The 19,830-nt window shown below is 34.1% G+C and overlaps 2 protein-coding genes across 2 annotated transcripts; both read left to right on the forward strand.

Annotated features, from left to right (window-relative positions):
- The first annotated feature begins 244 nt into the window (after positions 1-244).
- On the forward strand, positions 245-709 carry LOC117687618 (tripartite motif-containing protein 3-like). The gene has a single exon (XM_066086692.1). The coding sequence runs from the start codon at positions 245-247 to the stop codon at positions 707-709; it is 465 nt and encodes a 154-aa protein (XP_065942764.1).
- Positions 710-11,683: 10,974 nt separating this feature from the next.
- Positions 11,684-19,676, forward strand: LOC136276026 (protein wech-like). The gene is made up of 2 exons (XM_066086694.1): positions 11,684-13,334; positions 19,084-19,676. The coding sequence occupies exons 1-2, from the start codon at positions 11,684-11,686 to the stop codon at positions 19,674-19,676; spliced, it is 2,244 nt and encodes a 747-aa protein (XP_065942766.1).
- The last annotated feature ends 154 nt before the right edge of the window (positions 19,677-19,830 follow it).

The following is a 19,830-nucleotide window of genomic DNA, read 5'->3' on the forward strand; positions in this document are numbered from 1 at the left end:
GGCCAGTGATGCAAGTGGCAACCTTGTTCAAACTGATCAACAGGGGAAACAGCTACATATGATAAAAACAAGCGGTGAAAATGAAGGCTACCACACCGTTACCCTGGATGGGAATCTGATCTTTGCAGACAGAACGAATTGTAGCGTTAATAGTATAACACATGGAAAAACTATCACTCGATTCATTACAACGAAAGAATGGATACCACTTAGCATACACACATCCAACCTTAACGGGGACATAATGGTTGCAATGAGCGGGTTTTTCCGGAGTAAAGTCGCCATGTATAACAAAACAGGGAAAGAAATACAGAACTTAGAACGGGACAACAAAGGACAAAGACTGTATAGTGGATATCCACACTACATCACGGAAAACATCAACGGTGATATCTGTGTATCAGACTATGGCAAACAAGCTGTGATAGTGGTGAATAAATCAGGACAACACAGGTTTTCCTATACAGGTCAAGAGTCAAAGATTCTTCCCTATGGGATCTGTACTGATATCCTCGGTCACATCCTGGTCTGTGAAACGAGCAGTCAAACGGTTCATCTTCTGGATCAGGACGGTCAGTTTTTGTCTCTTCTAGTCACATCCCAAAAAGGGAAAGGGAATCCCCTTTGTGTGTGTGTGGACGATGATAACAATCTTCATGTAGGATATAGTGGCACTAACACAGTGAACGTGTACAAATATCTTCAATGAGCGTCATTTGTAAAATCAGCACTCCTAAAAGCCTATATTCATCGGTATGGCATTGAAATCAAACTCGATTAAACATAAACTGAAATTCCTTTTTTCAAGAGATCTATATCAATATAGTGTCATTACAGATGATTCATTTGTGCTCACAATGAAAAGTAAATATAATGAACGAAATATATTAAAACTTTTGCATTATCATATGTAACATCTTTTACATGTATATGTCAACTAATTGGTATGATTAATACCGTATATCAGGTTTTTTCCGCGTCATGTTTTTTCCGCGAATCAGAGCCTAGAAGGGTATATGAAATTTACGCGAATCTAATTTTCCTTATTTCAAAGTCACATTGTAAATATAATTTACGATTGTCTTAACCTGTGAGGAAAGTGGCGAAAAGTATCTAAATTGTCGCTCATTGTAATGAAAAATTCGGACAATGAATCCATTTACACGTTTTCCTTAATGTGAAATAATTACCGACAATTATTTTCGGAGACGCAAACAGTCATAAATAAATAGATCATGTACCGTTACATATACTAGTAGCTCAGGTATAATTAGACATCGGTTTATGCAAGGAATGCGAACGTTTTAATTAGCTTGTCAATGGATTATTAGATAAACAACGAGGCATACAAATCTATTTTTTGGCGCTTGTCCTCCGATCCCGCAATTTGTACCTCTAAGTAAACTAACTGAACACAGTTCACCGTACTTTTATTTACCTGTACACTTCATCAGGAAAGAGAGAACTCTATTACAAAAAGGAAACTTTGTATCAAATTTACGCTGATTTATTTTCCGCGATTCGGAAATCGTCGCGAACAAAGCGAAAATTGGATACACGCGGAAAAAACCCGATATACGGTATTATATCTTTTACATTGCATTTCATTTTCAGATGTCAGATTTTTAAGGAAATAGTATCACTTATCAGAATTCAAAAGGATTTTCCATAAAAGAATATTGTATTATATGGTCAACATATATCTTTTCAACGCATACTGAAATGCATCAGTTAAATCAATAGTTGAACTTTTCTTCTATCTAGGAAGCAAGATGGGTTTTATCATTCCATCTAAAATTCAATTTCAAATTATTTAAACAAGTATCAAAAACTGAAAATTAGAAAATTAACTGCTTATATAAAAAAAAAATAACACTTGATGTCAAAGTTTCAGAATCAGGGTAAAAAAAAATGTTTCAATGAATATTTAACATCCTCCCGAAAATTATCCATATGATTTTATGTATTTTATAATGGTTTGATTGTATCAAGAAAAACGAAAATCATTTTCCTAAAATTTATTTAATTGATATAAACCTCAAATATCAAAAATTGAAGAAGAAACCTTTTAAAAGATAAGATTTAAATTTAAAAATGGCCAGAGGAGGAACAAAATTTGAGTATAAAGTTAAATTGCCAGGATATCAACGGACCCCCCCCCCCCCCCCTTAATTTCCGTTTGGAATTGATGTTCCTGATTTAATTTTTTTTCTAAAATGCCATTAGATATTTTTACGAGGTATACAAAGAGGAATCAGTATCAGTTTGCTTTGATCATCTATATACATGTAATCAGTTCTAAAAAAAAAAAAGTAAAAAAAAAACAAATTTTCGTTTGTATTCCAGTAAATGTTATGTTATCACTGATAGTTAATATTTAGCGTTCAAGTAATGTAAGAGAGAGAGAGAGAGAGAGAGAGAGAGAGAGAGAGAGAGAGAGAGAGAGAGAGAGAGAGAGCCTTCATTTATCAGCAGAGGATGGCCTTGCAAATGCCTCTCAGATTAAATGAAATCACATATAAAAGACATTTTGTTCTTCATTAACAATGCGCTTTCGGTTTGCATTTATTAGCAGAGGATGGCCATGCGAATGCTTCTCAGATTAAATGGAATCGGATATAAAAGAATTTTTTTTCTTTATTAACAATGCGCTCAAAACCTGACCGTATAAAATTTGAAAGCAAACATGCGTTGGTGTAAAATATTACTTCAATTGTTACTGCAAGCACAACGAAGATTTGGCGCCAAATGGTGTTAGTATATGTAATAGAAGGATCAATACAGTCATGAAATGTCCAGATAAGTGACCACAAAGAGATTGATAATTTATTTTAATTTCACCTGCAAATGCAATCAATTTTCACCTGTTTGAGATATGTATATAAAGGCGTATATATATAAAAGTTCAAATATATCTATAGAGTTACATAGAATTGATATCATTCGTTTTTTCGCTTTTCTTAGATTAATATGTATAGAATCTATATTGTACATGTAGAGGTAAGAAATCCATACGCTTAAAAATTTTATGAATGAAAGAGAAAGGAGGACAAAGGGAGAAAAGAGTTAGAAGAGAGAGAGAGAGAGAGAGAGAGAGAGAGAGAGAGAGAGAGAGAGAGAGAGAGAGAGAGAGAGAGAGAGCTTGTCTATTTAATTTGAAAGGTGATAAATGGACACATAGATTGTTGACATTATTCAAACACAAAGGACTGCAAATATGAATATTTGTTTTTATCACATGTTTATCTCAATATACGGTGGATATCAGTCATAGGATAATTTTGTGACATTCCACTGTGTGTTCTTGCGCCACGTGACGTTCTAATTAAACATTATGTAGCTTTAGGCGGATGATGGACGTAGAATGAAAAAGTAATAAAACAATGCAGTTGAAAAGATTTTAGTTATAAATGTGAAGCATTTACGGCAGTTTTTTTTCCATGATTTGATAAAAATATGCTCGAAAATGAAATGTGTGTTTATCTTTAAGGAACTTTTTTCCGTGCGTAACGTTGTTGACGTCTTGTAGTAAAATATGTTGTGCCGCTAACAGTTATAATTTTTATGGAAAAAATTGAGGTTGTAAAAAATGACGTAGTAAAACGTGTGACAAAAAGAAAAACCTTATGATTTGCGATGGTATATGATTTTTATCCAACTCGTTGTGTGTTTTCTATACCCTTACCAAAGCTCGGGGATAGAAAACACACAACGAGTTGGATAAATATCATATACCATCGCAAATTATGAGATATCCTATATATATATTTTTTACATATGATATCAGTACCGAGCCATATTCCACCGTTACAGCTCATTATCTTTAAAGTATTCATGTGAGTAACGCATTTGAAAGGTATATGTATATACAACAACGATGTGGCAATTGTCATATCTGTACGTTGGTGTCATTTGATATTTGCGTAAACTATACAATAGCACGCAGAAATACACCTTAATCTTCATGAATCATAGGTTTGTGTTTTCAATTATTCTACACTGACGTCTACTAAACGACCAATGATAAAAGCAATAAGATTTGATCAAGGAATCTCCTTCTTAACATCCGACTTACAACATTAATTGATATACCATTATTATATAAATATAATATGTCATCAATCTTTATGTACGGCTACTTGAGTTGCATGAAAAATGTCTTTAAAATAGAGATAGTTGAAACGAAATGGACTGGTAGCTGACGAGATTAAGACATTTATCTGAGTAATTTTGATTTAATATAAAGCGGATGACATGGTATATTTTTTACAACTAATATAACTTGTTGATATTCGCAATCTATAAGTACAGCTACTTGGGTCAAATTGACAATATTTTCTAAAATAGAGATATTTTAAACGAAATGCACCAATTACCGATGAGAGTAAGAGAGGAATATGATTAAATGATGATATGATATAGTGCAATGTACATATTAAGAATAGAAATCTTAGGTATGTTTTCTCCTTTGGACAGTAACTAGTGACTAGTAGCCAAGTTTCTTTCATCTCGTAACCAGTTACTAGTAGCTAGGTTTTCTTACTTCTCGTAGCCAGTTACTAGTAGCCAGTTACTAGTAACCAACTTTCATTTCATCCCGTAGCCAGTTACTAGTAGCCAGTTACTGGAAGATAACTTTACCTATCTCATTGTCTGAATAAAAATCATGAATACTTGTAGTCATAGTAAACCCGCTGACAATTAATTATACAGTAACATACGACAGAAACCAAAAACGTACAATCCGACGTAGATCTGGAGCTGTGCCTAACAGTGCGTATGTACAAACTCATTAATTGTGATTTCTCAATTACTAATCTCGCATACAAAACATTACTGTGCATCCACTGTTAGTGTGTAAAAAGGACCAGATACATATAGATTATTTTTTCTTTGTCTCAAGTTTATCTTTGCCGACTAACTCCTGGGTTTTAAAAAAAATCTCCTTAGTCGCAATTTGAAATAACATGCATTGTATCTTACAAATGTAGCACTCCCTTTTCCGAATACCCCATGCAATGTTATGCCGAAACGATTAAATTATGAATTAGTCATTCAGTTTTGGGCTATTGTATTTCTTTTTCCTCTTCCGCAGTGAAAACTTTGTCTAACGTTTGATGATTCTTTTCAGTGTTTTCTAACTTGAACCATCCTAGTTATCCAGTGCTTAACAACAGAGCATAAAAGTGAGTCGTCATCGATTATGAAGACATTTTTTGGGTAAAAATTCAGTATTGTATGACTTAACGGGGAAGGGGGATGGGGATAATTGCCATCTGGTTTGACTTGTAAAATAGAACTACGTTTGCTTTCTTCCATAATTAAACCTTTCGACTATGTTAGAGTATTAAAAAATTATTATGGTATCTACTGGGTAGTTTAGCGTTTTCTTTGATATCATAGCTTAAAAAATCAGTGTTTAATAAAACAAAATAAACCAAAGAATGTTTTAACATTGACATCATCAAACTTCAACAAGTGTTCCACTAAAATAGAGCAAATATTTGAACCCGATCAATTGATATCATATGGCTTAAATGTTCCGGCTCGGGCACAATCATGCTCCAGGATTTAAATTTTTTATCAATCACTTGGCAGTAAAGCCACAGATCTCGTAAAGTCTCAATGTATAAACTGTATAACGTCCAATATAAACTAGAAACATTGCAAAACTTCACAAAGAAAGGTGAGTCATAAGATACATTCTTAATTTAACATTATTGTTAAATAATAAACATCATTTTAAATTATGAAAACTGTACCACGTCACTTGCCGATGAAGATTTATCTCTACTTTTTCTTTGATATAAGATATTAAGTAGTATGTAAAATTTAAAAAGTAAATAAATGACCATTTTCAGATGGCGTTATCCAAACAAGTAGGTACAGGTGTTGTACAGGATATACCAGACATAGCCCAGCATTATTTAGTGTGTGGTACTGAAGATTGTGAGAACAACTGCCAGTTTAACTGCAATCCTTGTCACCAACCGATGTGTAAACAATGCGGAGATGAACATCAGAAGAGTCCAGAAACTGAAAGCCATGAAGTGGTCCCTTACAGACAGCGTAAACGTAAACTTCCTGAAGAGAAATGCAAACATCATCCGTCTAAGGATATTGACATGATTTGCGAAAACTGTTATGTTGCAGTATGTTCCAAATGTTCGATAAGAGACCACCGAGGGCACACCTTTGACGACCTAGAGACAATTTATTCAGAGAACTTTACTCTCTGCCTTGACGAAATCTACAATGTAAATCAATATTATCTCCCAACCTCACAAGATTTGAAAAGAGATATTAAAGAAGATATCTTGAAATTGAGAGCGTTTATGGATGAAATAAGAGCATCCATAATAGCTGAAGCAGAATCGCTTAAACGTCTAGTTGAAATAGTGATGACAGACACTTTAGACCAAGCCAACAAATTGGAGGAAACCCTATTGGAAAAGCTTTAGAGTCAAGGCAAAGCCTATGATGACTACAAGTGTTACCTTGAAAATCTTGTCAAAGAGTTCCAGAGCCATCTGTCCTTTGATAGAGTCGAAAACAATCCAATCATTTTTCACTTTCAGAACTATTAAATATCAAACCCATACCTGAGAACACAGAATCAGTTTATCCAGTATTTACTGCTGGTCGAAACAGCAAGGATGATGTCGCTGAACTATTGGGTACAGTAACTGTTCCCACCACTAAACCAGCATCTAGAAAAATAAAACCAATAGACATTACTTCTACACAGTTAAAACATACTAGAAAAGAACAAAACAGAGAGAAACAATAACTTTCTCTGTCTTCCTCTGTCACCAATGTCACAGAGTACTTAGTCCCAGGTGTTAATGGTGTATATTATATATCAAGAGGTAAATCAGGCATACTTTGGGCCAGTGATGCAAGTGGCAACCTTGTGCAAACTGATCTACAGGGGAAACAGCTACAGATGATAAAAACCAGTTGTGAAAATTATGGTTACCATGCTGTCACAATGGATGGAGATCTGATTTATACGGACAAAAATAAAAATGTTTATGTTATTAACAGAATAACGCTTGGTCATACAACCACTGCATTCATCAAAACAAGAGACTGGAAACCACTCAGCATACACTTCTCCCACATCAATGGAGATATACTGGTGGGGACAAGTAAGGATGAAGAGGGTAAAATCACCATATACAACAAGGCAGGAAAAGAAAAAAGGACATACAGAGGGACAGCAAAGGACAATAACTGTATGATAGAATTCCACACTACATCACAGAACATATCAACGGCGATATATGTGTATCAGACATAGCATAGCAAAAAAGCTGTGGTGGTGGTTAATAAATCAGGACAACACAGATTCTCCTACACAGGTCAGGAGTTTGTGGTTCATCCCTTTGGTATCTGTACTGATATCCTCGGTCACATCCTGGTCTGTGATGCTGGCAGTAACACGGTTCATCTTCTGGATCAGTATGGTCATTTCTTGTCTATGATAATTTCATTACAACAAGGAATACATCGTCCCCGTAGTGTATGTGTGGACAATGAAAACAATCTTTACGTTGGACAAAATAACACCAGCACAGTTAGAGTATTCAACTATCTTCAATAAGCATTTATTGAAAGAAAATTTTTTGATCTGTATTGGTACATTCTTATGTTCTACATTATGGCATTGAAAAACAATTCTAAGATATCTTTATCAATGTATTGGCCTTTTAGATATTAACTGATTTATGTATAAAATGAAAAATACATGTCTGACATTATATAGATGAATTGTTGCATATACACATGTGTGATGTTTGATATTTGAAACTTATTGATATGGTTAGGATTATACTTATAACTATTCTTTTACATTTTAAAGCCAGCTTTAAAGGAAGTTTTCCCTCTTTTTAAAGAAATTAATAAGATTTCATATACGAAAATTATATATTTGTGTCAATATATATCTTTAATAACTCTTTCATTCCTGCATTTTTTATCAGTTGATGCACGAACATTCAACTTATTTAAGAAAGACAAAATGGTTTTTGCAGCATTTAGCACCAACTGTTACTTAATAATAAATCATTCAATCAAGTATCAAAACTCGTAAAAGCTCTAAACTGCGTCATAATACTCATTTCATAAAGTCCGAAGGTAAAAGTTGTTTTGTTTTTCTATCCTGGTACCGGTTATCTTGTTTCCAGTGAGATTCACAGCTGTTTATGCAAATGCAAGTTTGCAGTCGTACAATTCAGAGTCCAAATAAAACTTTGACCTCTGCTCACAGTGAGCTAGGAGAATGGGTTCCAGATGTCGTGAGTTCAAGCCTCGGTCGGGGCGGAGGTGGAGCTCCAACAAAAGTGAATTTCCCTGTGCTTTATATATATCTATATCATTCACTATAGGCAGGTACATGTCAATTTGAGAATTATTGCAATGTTTGTCCTTATTATATATTATTATATGCATTGTTCAAGCCAGTAAGTCCAGGTACTGTTCTGGACGTACCAGTCATAGACACTCAGGCACTGTACGGACTTGTGTCCAGTGACAGACATTACTTGTTAGGGTCCATATATACACTTGGACAGAATGGATGCTCCAGTTGCTCTTACGGAATGGTTTGTATATACTTTTGACAAGTTAGTAGCCTTGGTCAACGAGCTGAGAAAACTTCTCAATTTCTTTTCACCAACAGGGACATTACAGAACCACACTGCATCAGATTCGAGAAAACCCTCTGTTGGTCGCTGCCATAGCCTGTCAAAGGGAACATTTCTAACTCCAATCAAGAAACATGTAAATGTTTAGTCGAAAAAATTAATATATATTTTGTCAATCAATATGTCAATCAAAATTATCTGTCACATTCTGGATGAGCTTTGATAAGTACATCTCGAAAGACAAAACTTGACAGTAGATTGATCCCACCAAAAAAGATAACAAATACATACATGTATAAATATTGATAGATTTTAATTAAGAATTTATAAGTATGATAAGATTTTCTCTATGACTCAATTCTTTTAAAATATAGACACACTTAAAAGCAAAACAAACCTTCATTTTCTGGCATAATTCCAAAAGAAGTTTCTTTGTCCAAACGATGGTTTTTAGTTAGTTCACCAACGACTTTTTTCACGACTTTTCGAGCAGTGTCCTCGTCAGTTTCAACTCGAAACATATATTTGGTCATGTACTGCATGTTTTCATTCCCCCGCCTGCAGAAAAACATTCGGATGTCAAACTGATCTTTATTGAAGAGACCTTGTGGAGTATTAATAGACAAATGCATACATGTATACAATGATTTCAAGTCGGTGTCTGAGATAATAGGGTGGTGAACACATGTCCCTTCCCCATTCCTTTGGCTTCGGCTAAAACAGCCGTAAAACAAGTGTTGGTGTCGGTAATCGATCGAGGAATCCTTCACTATATCCACTTTTGTATTGAAGGGGGGCAACTTCAAATATCTATTTATGCCATGGCAAATTGTCTCCAGAGAATTTACTTTGTAATGTGATCCAGCTTCTCTGCGTAGATCCATTTAGAAATGGCCTAGCATCTCGTCTAATTTCACGTTGTCAAAGTCTAGAAAGTTCTCATTTTCTCCTTTTACTTTCAGATATTCTTTAAAAACTTTAGCCGCTCCTTTGTTTACCTGTAACGTTTAGCTACTGTTCAATTTTAATCACTTTTCCTGTTTTTCCTTAGTACAAATATGGATGCCATTATACACGAACGCAACATACACAACAATATGTGACGTCAATTCAAAGGGCAACTAATCTAATTTAAAAATAACTCCAAAGGGCAACAACTCTAAATTTTTAAGAACGGAACACGGTTTCTGTGTTTTATAATATGAAATGTCAAGACGAGTAGGCTAATTGACGGCCAATGACGGTCATATTGCCTAATATAAATCCTCACGGAGCAAGCATAGAGATATATGAGGCAATTACGTACCATGTTTAAACCAATGAAAGTGTGACATTTCAGTCCGAGTGAAAACAATTACGATATGTAGACTGCCTGAAATCAAAAACAAAATTGTATGATTCAGACAGGTACATTAAAAATAAAAAAATTAAACACAATTTGAAGAAAAATAACCCATGTATTTACACGTGTGTGTAACCATTACATAACAGCATCCGTGCTCTGACCACGTGCCAAGATAAATTTATTGAGACACCTTTCAATATCTCTCTCCTTTTCTCTCTCTCTCTCTCATAAAAATAAAATGCATAAATTAAAACTTTTTAAGCATAATCAGTGCATCACAAATTTTGTAAAAGTTTTTTTACTAATGCATAACAGGAACCGCATTACTAAATAGTTCCTAGAGTAATTCATTTCAGTTAAACTCAGTTATAGTGAAGTCCTAGGGACCAATGGATTTACTTTGTTATATTCGTGATTTGTTATATCCGTATAACGAATTCGTAATAATAACTACGAGTGTAGCGAATTCCCTATTTAGATGGGTTTTTTTCCACTAGACTACAATTTTTGCTAATTGAGGCTTAGAATGAAAGTAAATTCTTTCGATGCCTTTAAAAATCAAATTGGGAATTAAAGAATTAATGTGAAAATACATTTATTCAAACTATTTTGTTTAATAGTAGTGCAAATCTTTTAAGCTTTAAATAAATTTGTTATAATCATTATAAAAATATTAAATTTCGTTATTAATCACCTTTACGGGATTCAAAATTAGCTCGCTATATCCATTAATTTGTGATTCCAAATTCGTAATTACCGTATTTTTTTTGGGGGGGGGGGATGTGCTTATGTTCGTGTGGAAGGTTTTTAAACAAAAATGACAGATACAGGCAATTTTAGGAATTTCCGATATACTTTTTATTATAAAAGATTTGATAAGTTTGTAACATATTCTAAGGTTTTGTGTTACATGTAGAAAATCAAGTCTTGAGAGTAATGAAAAAATGACGATACAAAAACTGTCAACCATCTTAAAACGGATTCGACAACACTAAACTGTATACGGCACGGACTTTATTAAACAAAAATTCTAATATCTTTTTATTGATAGCTGTGAAGTGCGAAAATTTCAATCGAAAAAAAATTATATCTCAAAACTTGCCCAATCATCTTCAGGATCGAATACTGGTATCGGTTTATTAAATTAAATTAACGTAATATCAATCATTGATTGCTGGACCTTAATAAAAGACAACACGGTGTCTTTTGACTGTATGTAATTCAAAGATAAGCAGTGTCCTAACATTGGCATAACATTGTCAAAATTTCCACTAAAATAGTTAAAAGAAAGATACTGACATCATACTGATCATTCAGCTTGGTACAGTCACGGCGACCTAATAATACAAATACGACTTTAAATCCATGCTACCTGGCCAAATCATACCTTAAAGCTATTTTTATCTGCAACTAGGACGTTTAAAAGAGATCTCGTGAAGTCTCGCTTTATCGACGACATCACGTACAAAGTCAGTTCGTATTACTGCAACACTTCCTAAAGCAAGGTGAGTCATAATACACAAACAATTCTATTTTCATATTATATATATTGATCAGTGTTCCTTTACTCTAATTTGTAAACAATTTTACCTAAATCTGGAATGATCTTTACTTTCACTTTGACATGTATTCAATTGTGAAGATTACAAGTCAACGATGGGGCTAATTAAAGTACATGAACAAATTTTAGATGGCGTTATCAAACACAGTAGGTCCAGGTGTTGTACAGGACGTACCAGTCATAGCCCAGCATTATTTAGTGTGTGACACTGAAGACTGTGAGAACAACTGCCAGTTTTACTGCAATCCTTGTCACAAACAGTTGTGTGAACAATGCAGCAATGAACATAAGAAGAGTCCGGCCACTAAAAACCATAAAGTAGTCCCTTACCGACAACGTATACGAAAACTTCCTGTGGAGAAATGCAAAGATCATCCCACTAAAGATATTGACATGATTTGCGAAAACTGCCAAGTTGCAGTATGTTCCAAATGTTCGATAAAAGACCACCGAGGGCACACTTTTGACGACCTGGAGACAATTTATTCAAAGAACTTTACTCTCTGCCTCGACGAAATTTACAACGCAAATCAATATTATCTCCCAACCTCACAAGATATAAAAAGAGAAATAAAAGAAGATGTCTTAAAACTGAAAGCGTTTATGGATAAAATAAGAACATCCATTAAAGCTGAAGCAGAGTCAGTTAAACGTCTAGTGGAAAAAGCGATGTCGGGCAATTTAGAACAAGCCAACGAAATGGAGGAGACCCTATTGGAAAAGCTTCAGAGTCAAGACAAAGCATATGACGAATACAATGGTTACCTTGAAAACCTTGTAAAAGAGTTCCAGGGCTACCTGTCTTATGATAAAGTTCAAAACAATTCAATCCTTTTTTCTCTCTCAGAAGTACTTAATATTAAACCCATACCCAAGTCGACAGAACCTGTTTATCCAGTATTTACTGCTGGTCAATACAGCAAGAATGATGTCGCTAAACTACTGGGTACAGTAACTGTTCCCACCACTAAACCAGCATCTAGAAAAATAGAACCAATGGACATTACTTCTACACAGTTGAAACCTACAAGAAAACTGAAAGAAGCGGACGGAGATGAATTAGACGTAAAACAAAAGCTTTCTCTGTCTTCCTCTGTCACCAACGTCAAAGAGTACATAGTCCCAGGTGTTAAAAGTGTATGTCATATATCAGGAGGTAAATCAGGCATACTTTGGGCCAGTGATGCAAGTGGCCACCTTGTTCAAACTGATCTACAGGGGGAAAAGCTACAGATAATAAAAACAAGTGGTGAAATTAAAGGCTACCACACCGTTACCCTGGACGGGAATCTGATCTTTGCAGACAGCACTAATTGTAGCGTTAATAGAATAACACATGGAAAAACAATCACTCGATTCCTAACAACGAAAGAGTGGTTACCACTTAGCATACACACATCCAACCTGAACGGGGACATATTGGTTGGAATGAGCACGTTATTGATGTGTAAAGTCGCCAGGTATAACAAAACAGGGAACGAAGTACAGAGCATAGAGAGGGACAGCAAAGGACCGGGACTGTATATTGTACCACACTATATCACAGAAAACATCAATGGTGATATCTGTGTATCAGACTATAGCAAAAAAGCTGTGATAGTGGTGAATAGATCAGGACAACACAGGTTTTCCTATACAGGTCAAGAGTCAAGGATTTGTCCCTTTGGTATTTGTACTGATATCCTCGGTCACATCATTGTCTGTGAAAGAAGCAGTAAAACGGTTCATCTTCTGGATCAGGACGGTCAATTTTTGTCTCTTCTTGTCTCATCCCAAAAAGGTATAGAGAATCCCCTTTGTGTGTGTGTGGACGATGATAACAATCTTCATGTAGGACATGGTGGCACTAACACAGTGATAGTGTACAAATATCTTCAATGAGCATTTGTAAAATCAGCATTTCAACGTGCCTATGTTCATTGGTGTGCCATTGAAATTAAACTCAATAAATAATAAACTGAGTTTGCTTTCTCAAGAGATCTATATCAATTTGATGTCATTCAAGATGATTGAATGTGCACACAATGAAAAGTAAATGTAACGAATGTATATGAACGTAATATGATTAAATTTTGCATTATCATATGTATAATGTTTTATGATTTACATTATATTGATATCTTTTACATTGCATTTATTTTCAGATGTCAGATTTTTAAGGAAATATCATCACTTATCAGATTTCGGCGTGTTCTTTCTCTAACTTTCCGTTAAGAATCGATGTTCCTGATTTAAATCAAAAAAAAATTCCACGAAGTATTTTTACGAAGTATACAAAGAGGAATTATTACCAGTTTGATTTGATGATCTATACATTCAGTTTTAAAAATCAACTTTTCATTTGTATTCCAGTGAATGTTAGGATATCAGTGATAGTTAATATTTAGCTTTCAAGTAATGTAAGAGAGAGAGAGAGAGAGAGAGAGAGAGAGAGAGAGAGAGAGAGAGAGAGAGAGAGAGAGAGAGAGAGAGAGAGAGAGAGAGAGAGAGAGAGAGAGAGAACACCTTCCGTTTGCATTAGCAGAGGATGGCCATGCGATTGCAAGTGTGTAATCCAGAGATAAAATCGGATTAAAGTGTCGTGAAACGAAATCAGATATGAAAGGAATTCTGTTCTTCACTTACAATGTGTTTAAATCCTGACCATATAAAATTTGAAAGCAAACCTGCGTTGGCGTAAAATATTACATCAATTGTTACTGCAAACACAACGAAGATTTGGCGCCAAATGGTGTTAGTATATGTAATAGAAGGATCAATACAGTCATGAACTGTCCGGATGTTACCACAAAGAGATTGATGATTTGTTTTGTTTTCACTTGCAAACACAATCAATTTTCACCTGTTTGAGATATTTATATAAAGGCGTATATGTATAAATGTTCAAATATGTCTATAGAGTTACATAGAATTGATATGATTCGTTTTTAAATTTGCGTTACTTAGATTAATATGTATAAAATCTATATTGTACATGCAGAGTTGAGAAATCCATACGTTTAAAAATTGTATGAATGACGGAGAAAGGAAGACAACGGGAGAAAAGAGTTGAGAGAGAGAGAGAGAGAGAGAGAGACTTGTCTATTTAATTTGAAAGGTTATGGATAGTGAAGATAGATGGAAACATATATTGTTGACATTATTCAAACACAAAGGACCGCAAATGTGAATATTGGTTTTTATCACTTGTTTATCTCAATATACGGTAGATATCACTCATTTGATAATTTTTTGATATTCCACTGTGTGTTTTTGCGCCACGTGACGTCATAATTAAACATTATGTAGCTTTAGGTGGATGATGGACGTAGAATGAAAAAGTAACAAAACAATGTAGTTGAAAAAATATTAGTTGTAAATATGAAGCATTTATTGCAGCTTTTTTCCATGCATGATTTGATAAAACTATGATCGAAAATGAAATGTTTGTTTATCTTACAGGAACTTTTTCCCGTGCGTAACGTTGTTGACGTCATGTAGTAAATATGTTATGCGGCTATCAATTATAATTTTTATAGAAAAAATTGAGGTTGTAAAAAATGACGTAGTAAAACATGTGATAAAAAGAAAAACCTTATGATTTGCGATGGTATATGATTTTTATCCAACTCGTTGTGTGTTTTCTATACCCTCACCAAGGCTCGGGGATAGAAAACACACAACGAGTTGGATAAATATCATATACCATCGCAAATTATGAGATATCCTAAATATATGTTTTACTTATGATATCAGTACCGAGCCATATTCCACCGTTACAGCTCATTATCTTTAAAGTATTCCTGTGAGTACGACATTTGAAAGGTATATATATATGTATATACAACATCGATGTAGCAATTGTTATAGACGTATATCTGTACGTTGGTGCCATTTGATATTTGCATAAACTGTACAGTAGCACGCAAAAATACACTTTAACCTTCATGAATTATAGTTTGGTGTTTTCAATTATTTTACACTGACGTCTACTCAACGAGCAATGATAAAAGCCATAAGATTTGATCAAAGAATCTCATTCTTAACTTCTTCTTACACCATTATATATATATATATATATATATATATATATATATATATATATATATATATATATATATATATATATATATATATATATATATATATATATATACACACACAAAATCTTCTCTGTTCTCTTTCCATCTTTTACTTTTTAAATGAGACTTTTTCTGAAGAAAAAAAAATAATTCCGGTTTAATTTGAACTGGACCAAAAAACTCTTAAACACTTTCTACAGATGCACGTATATTTACTCTACTGTACAGAATCTATTTTAATTTTCTTTTTCGTTTAATAAGTTTGCAATTGCCTTCTGCTCTATTCAAACAGTTCGTGCTAAAGTTAAAAGACAGACATAATTGATTTGAATTTAAAGCAAAAAGAATGTCACATGTATAATACACGCTTTGAAATCTTGGTCGTCCATTTAGAGCGCCAGATCTGTAATTTTCTCCCCAATTTTGGCCGTGAAGTCACTCTCCTCGTTTCTGGAGCTGTAAAGAATTCAAAAGATGCGGATTTGTGGGCGGGACTATTAGTAAGGTCAGGTACCGGTCATGTTATTCTAACCCGAATAATTCCGAACAGGTGTATAGTCCTCCATACAATGCCGGGATGTCTTTTCTTTCTCTTTTCAATTGCATACAATGGTTAAAATAACTTGATTTCAGAATTTTTGTTGTGTTTTTTTTGGCTTGTAAAAATATAACCAATGGTATCGTCTATCGTACTATTATACATACAAGTACATGTGACATCCATATCTAAGATATAATGTACACTAGTACATTCCCACTTTTAAAACAACATGCATAGTAAACATGCATACTAAATATAGCATTATCACATGCATATCTTAAGGAGTAATTTATGTTTATAAGTTCAGGAAGTGTTTTATTCAGAAACGAACTTGCCTATCCACTAATATAGATTGTTACTCAAATAAATGTGAATCTGAATAAATGTATGAATATATATACAGTCGTAATTCTTCCTTCAATGTACTTATCAGTATACAGTGTAAATATTTCCTCTTGGTAGGAAAGATAACTCTTACTTGAATAAATAACAACTTTTTCTTTATTCGGCAACGAGGATAACAGTACCTTAAATATTGAATGTGACGTCATTATCACGGAGTGTTGGAAGATAAATTGGTCAGGGTAATGTATTAAACAACCGTACATCATTATAGTACATAACTTTGATGAGCATTTTATTTCCTTTCCACTTTCAAATGGAACTGTTCGTCAGTTACCCTGGACGGGAATCTGATCTTTGCACAGGATGAATGACCATCTTTAAGTCCTCCTTAAAGATAGCTTAAAGGTGTTTAAAGGTAGCTTAAAGACGATCTTTAAGCCACCTTTAAGCTATATGTGTTGCTTAAAGGTGGCTTAAAGAATGCGTAAAGATGGCTTAAAGGCAGCTTAAAGACTATCTTTAAGCCACCTTTAAGCCACCTTTAAGGACAACTTATAGGTCCTTAATGTCCAAACTTCTTTAAGCCACCTTTAAGCTACCTTTAAGCCACCTTTAAGCCATTAAAAAAATTTAATTCAATATTGTGCTTAATTTCCAACAAAATGTATTAACTTTATGAAAGAAAAGGTATTAAAACGGTTTTTGTTCTAGAAAGAAAAATAAAAAAAAAAACACAAAAAAAAAAACGGCCACGGCGAGAATTGAACCTGGGACCCTTAGTTTATTAGCATCACCACACTTCCTCTGCGCTACGGCAACTTACATTTATATGAGTGTTTTTATATCCTATATATCAGTGGATATTGAATCACTGTATTGAATGTGTTTATTTGAAAAGATTTTGACAAACCATTCAGTTTGTAACAATCAATTATATCTAATTTATAAATTACAGGCACGCATGTATTTAGAATGAAATACGGAACTGTGTCTTCAGTGAACAAAAATATATTATACCTTAATGGAAACCGTTAGGTTCACTATAGTAGGCTTTCTTGGTTAATAAATTTAAACCGAGTAGATATACGTTCATCTAATTTATAGCTATAAAAATGCAAGAAAGAAAATGAAATCATTTCTTTTATTAAATGCATTGATACTATTAGGGTACCTGTTCAATTTCCCGCAACTTCCCGGTTTTCATGATCGCAGCGCCGTTCCAATATGTTTAAATATTTACATGTAATTGTATGTACATGATTTTTAAACTATCAATTCTATAACAAACAAAATTACCAATTACCGGTGACATATTTACTGCATGTCGCAATTGCAAATGACTTGTACATACAATTGTATGATGTGCCAGGCCGGGTATATTTGACATATTTACCCTTATACATATATTTAAATAATCAACCCCTATTTATGATCACCGGTACATTAATTAATTAGCCTCAAGATTTTACTCTTACATACATGTATCGTTAATTTGTAGACGTAACATTTTTGAAACCCAGAGCTAGGAAATAATACTTTGAAAATGAATTACAAATGTAAATTAACTTTTATTCACTAGACTTATCGTATACTCGTACATACTAAGATTCAACGCCTTTAGAAACCCTGACGTGCACCTGGGCACACGACACACCTGTTGTGTATATCTTGTATATTCTGTGTTAGTTCCAGGGGTTTTCTTAAGTTGGACAAACAATAGACTTTAATTAGATATATACAAACATGCACCTGGGCACACGACACAACTGTTGTGTATATCTTGTATATTCTGTGTTAGTTCCAGGGGTTTTCTTAAGTTTGACAAACAATAGACTCTAATTAGATATACACACACGAACAAAACTATGTCTAGACAAGCAAAGCAGTAATACCCTGCCCGATATAACAAAGGCAGTTGAGAGTCTTTTCATCTTTAACATGTATCTAGCAGATCTAGAGTTAGAAATAATGAAAATTGAAAAAAAAAATACAAACCTTAAACCGATTATCAAATTAAATCATGCATTTTTGGTTCATTATCTTTATTTTGTTTAAAAACCGGATAAACTGAGAGAGAGAGAGAGAGAGAGAGAGAGAGAGAGAGAGAGAGAGAGAGAGAGAGAGAGAGAGAGAGAGAGAGAGAGAGAGAGAGAGAGAGAGAGAGATTTTTTCACCGATTAATTTATAATAGGAAACAAACATACTTTAATTAGTTTTATGCACATATTAAGGTACAGAGACTGCGCTCATCCCTACAAAAATTTTGAATTTAATATATGTTTTTATTGTTCAGCTTGATCAATATTGACTTAAAGGCCACTTAAAGACAGTGTAAAGGCAGTGTAAAGAGAGCGTAAATGCCACTTAAAGATGCTTAAAGGTGGCTTAAATGTGGCTTAAAGGTAGCTTAAAGGTAGCTTAAAGGTAGCTTAAAGAAGTTTGGACATTAAGGACCTATAAGCACTTGCTTAAAGGTGACTTAAAGGCGGTTTAAAGGTTGTATAGCCTTTAAGCTCCTTTAAGTCGCCTTTAAGCCACCTTTAAGGACTTGCTTAAAGATGGTTTTTTGCCCTGTGTTGCAGACAGAAAGAAATGGATCGTCAATAGAATAACACATGGAAGAACAATCACTCGATTCATTACGACAGAGTGGGAACCACTTAGCATTCACACATCCAACCTTAACGGGGACATATTGGTTGGAATAAGAGCGTTTTTGAAGGGTAAAGTCGCCAGGTATAACAAAACAGGGAAAGAAATACAGAGCTTAGAACGGGACAACAAAGGACAAGAACTGTATAGTGAATATCCACACTACATCACGGAAAACATCAACGGTGATATCTGTGTATCAGACTGTCTCAAACAAGCCGTGATAGTGGTGAATAAATCAGGACAACACAGATTTTCCTATACAGGTCAAGAGTCAAAGATTCATCCCTATAGTATTCGTCCCTATGGGATCTGTACTGATATCCTCGGTCACATCATTGTCTGTGAAACGAGCAGTAAAACGGTTCATCTTCTGGATCAGGATGGTCAGTTCTTGTCTCTTCTTCTCTTATCCCAAAAAGGGATACAGATTCCCCTTTGTGTGTGTGTGGACGATGATAACAATCTTCATACAGGATATAGTGGCACTAGCACAGTGATAGTGTACAAATATCTTCAATGAGCATTTGTAAAATCAGCATTTCAACGTGCCTATATTCATTGGTATGGCACTGAAATCAAACTCGATAAAATAATAAACTGAGTTTGCTTTTTCAAGAGATCTTTATCATTTAAGTGTCATTTATGATGCTTGATGATTGCACACAATGAAATGT

The sequence above is a fragment of the Magallana gigas genome, chromosome 1, assembly GCF_963853765.1.
Source record: "Magallana gigas chromosome 1, xbMagGiga1.1, whole genome shotgun sequence".
In the NCBI taxonomy this organism is placed as follows: Eukaryota; Metazoa; Mollusca; class Bivalvia; order Ostreida; family Ostreidae; genus Magallana; species Magallana gigas.

Excerpts from the sequence above, each read along its gene's own strand:
- LOC136276026 (XM_066086694.1), top strand. The coding sequence starts at position 11,684 with ATGGCGTTATCAAACACAGTAGGTCCAGGTGTTGTACAGGACGTACCA. Across the intron at positions 13,335-19,083 it reads TCTTGTCTCATCCCAAAAAG|ACAGAAAGAAATGGATCGTC; the intron begins GTATAGAGAATC and ends CCTGTGTTGCAG.
- LOC117687618 (XM_066086692.1), top strand. The coding sequence starts at position 245 with ATGGTTGCAATGAGCGGGTTTTTCCGGAGTAAAGTCGCCATGTATAAC.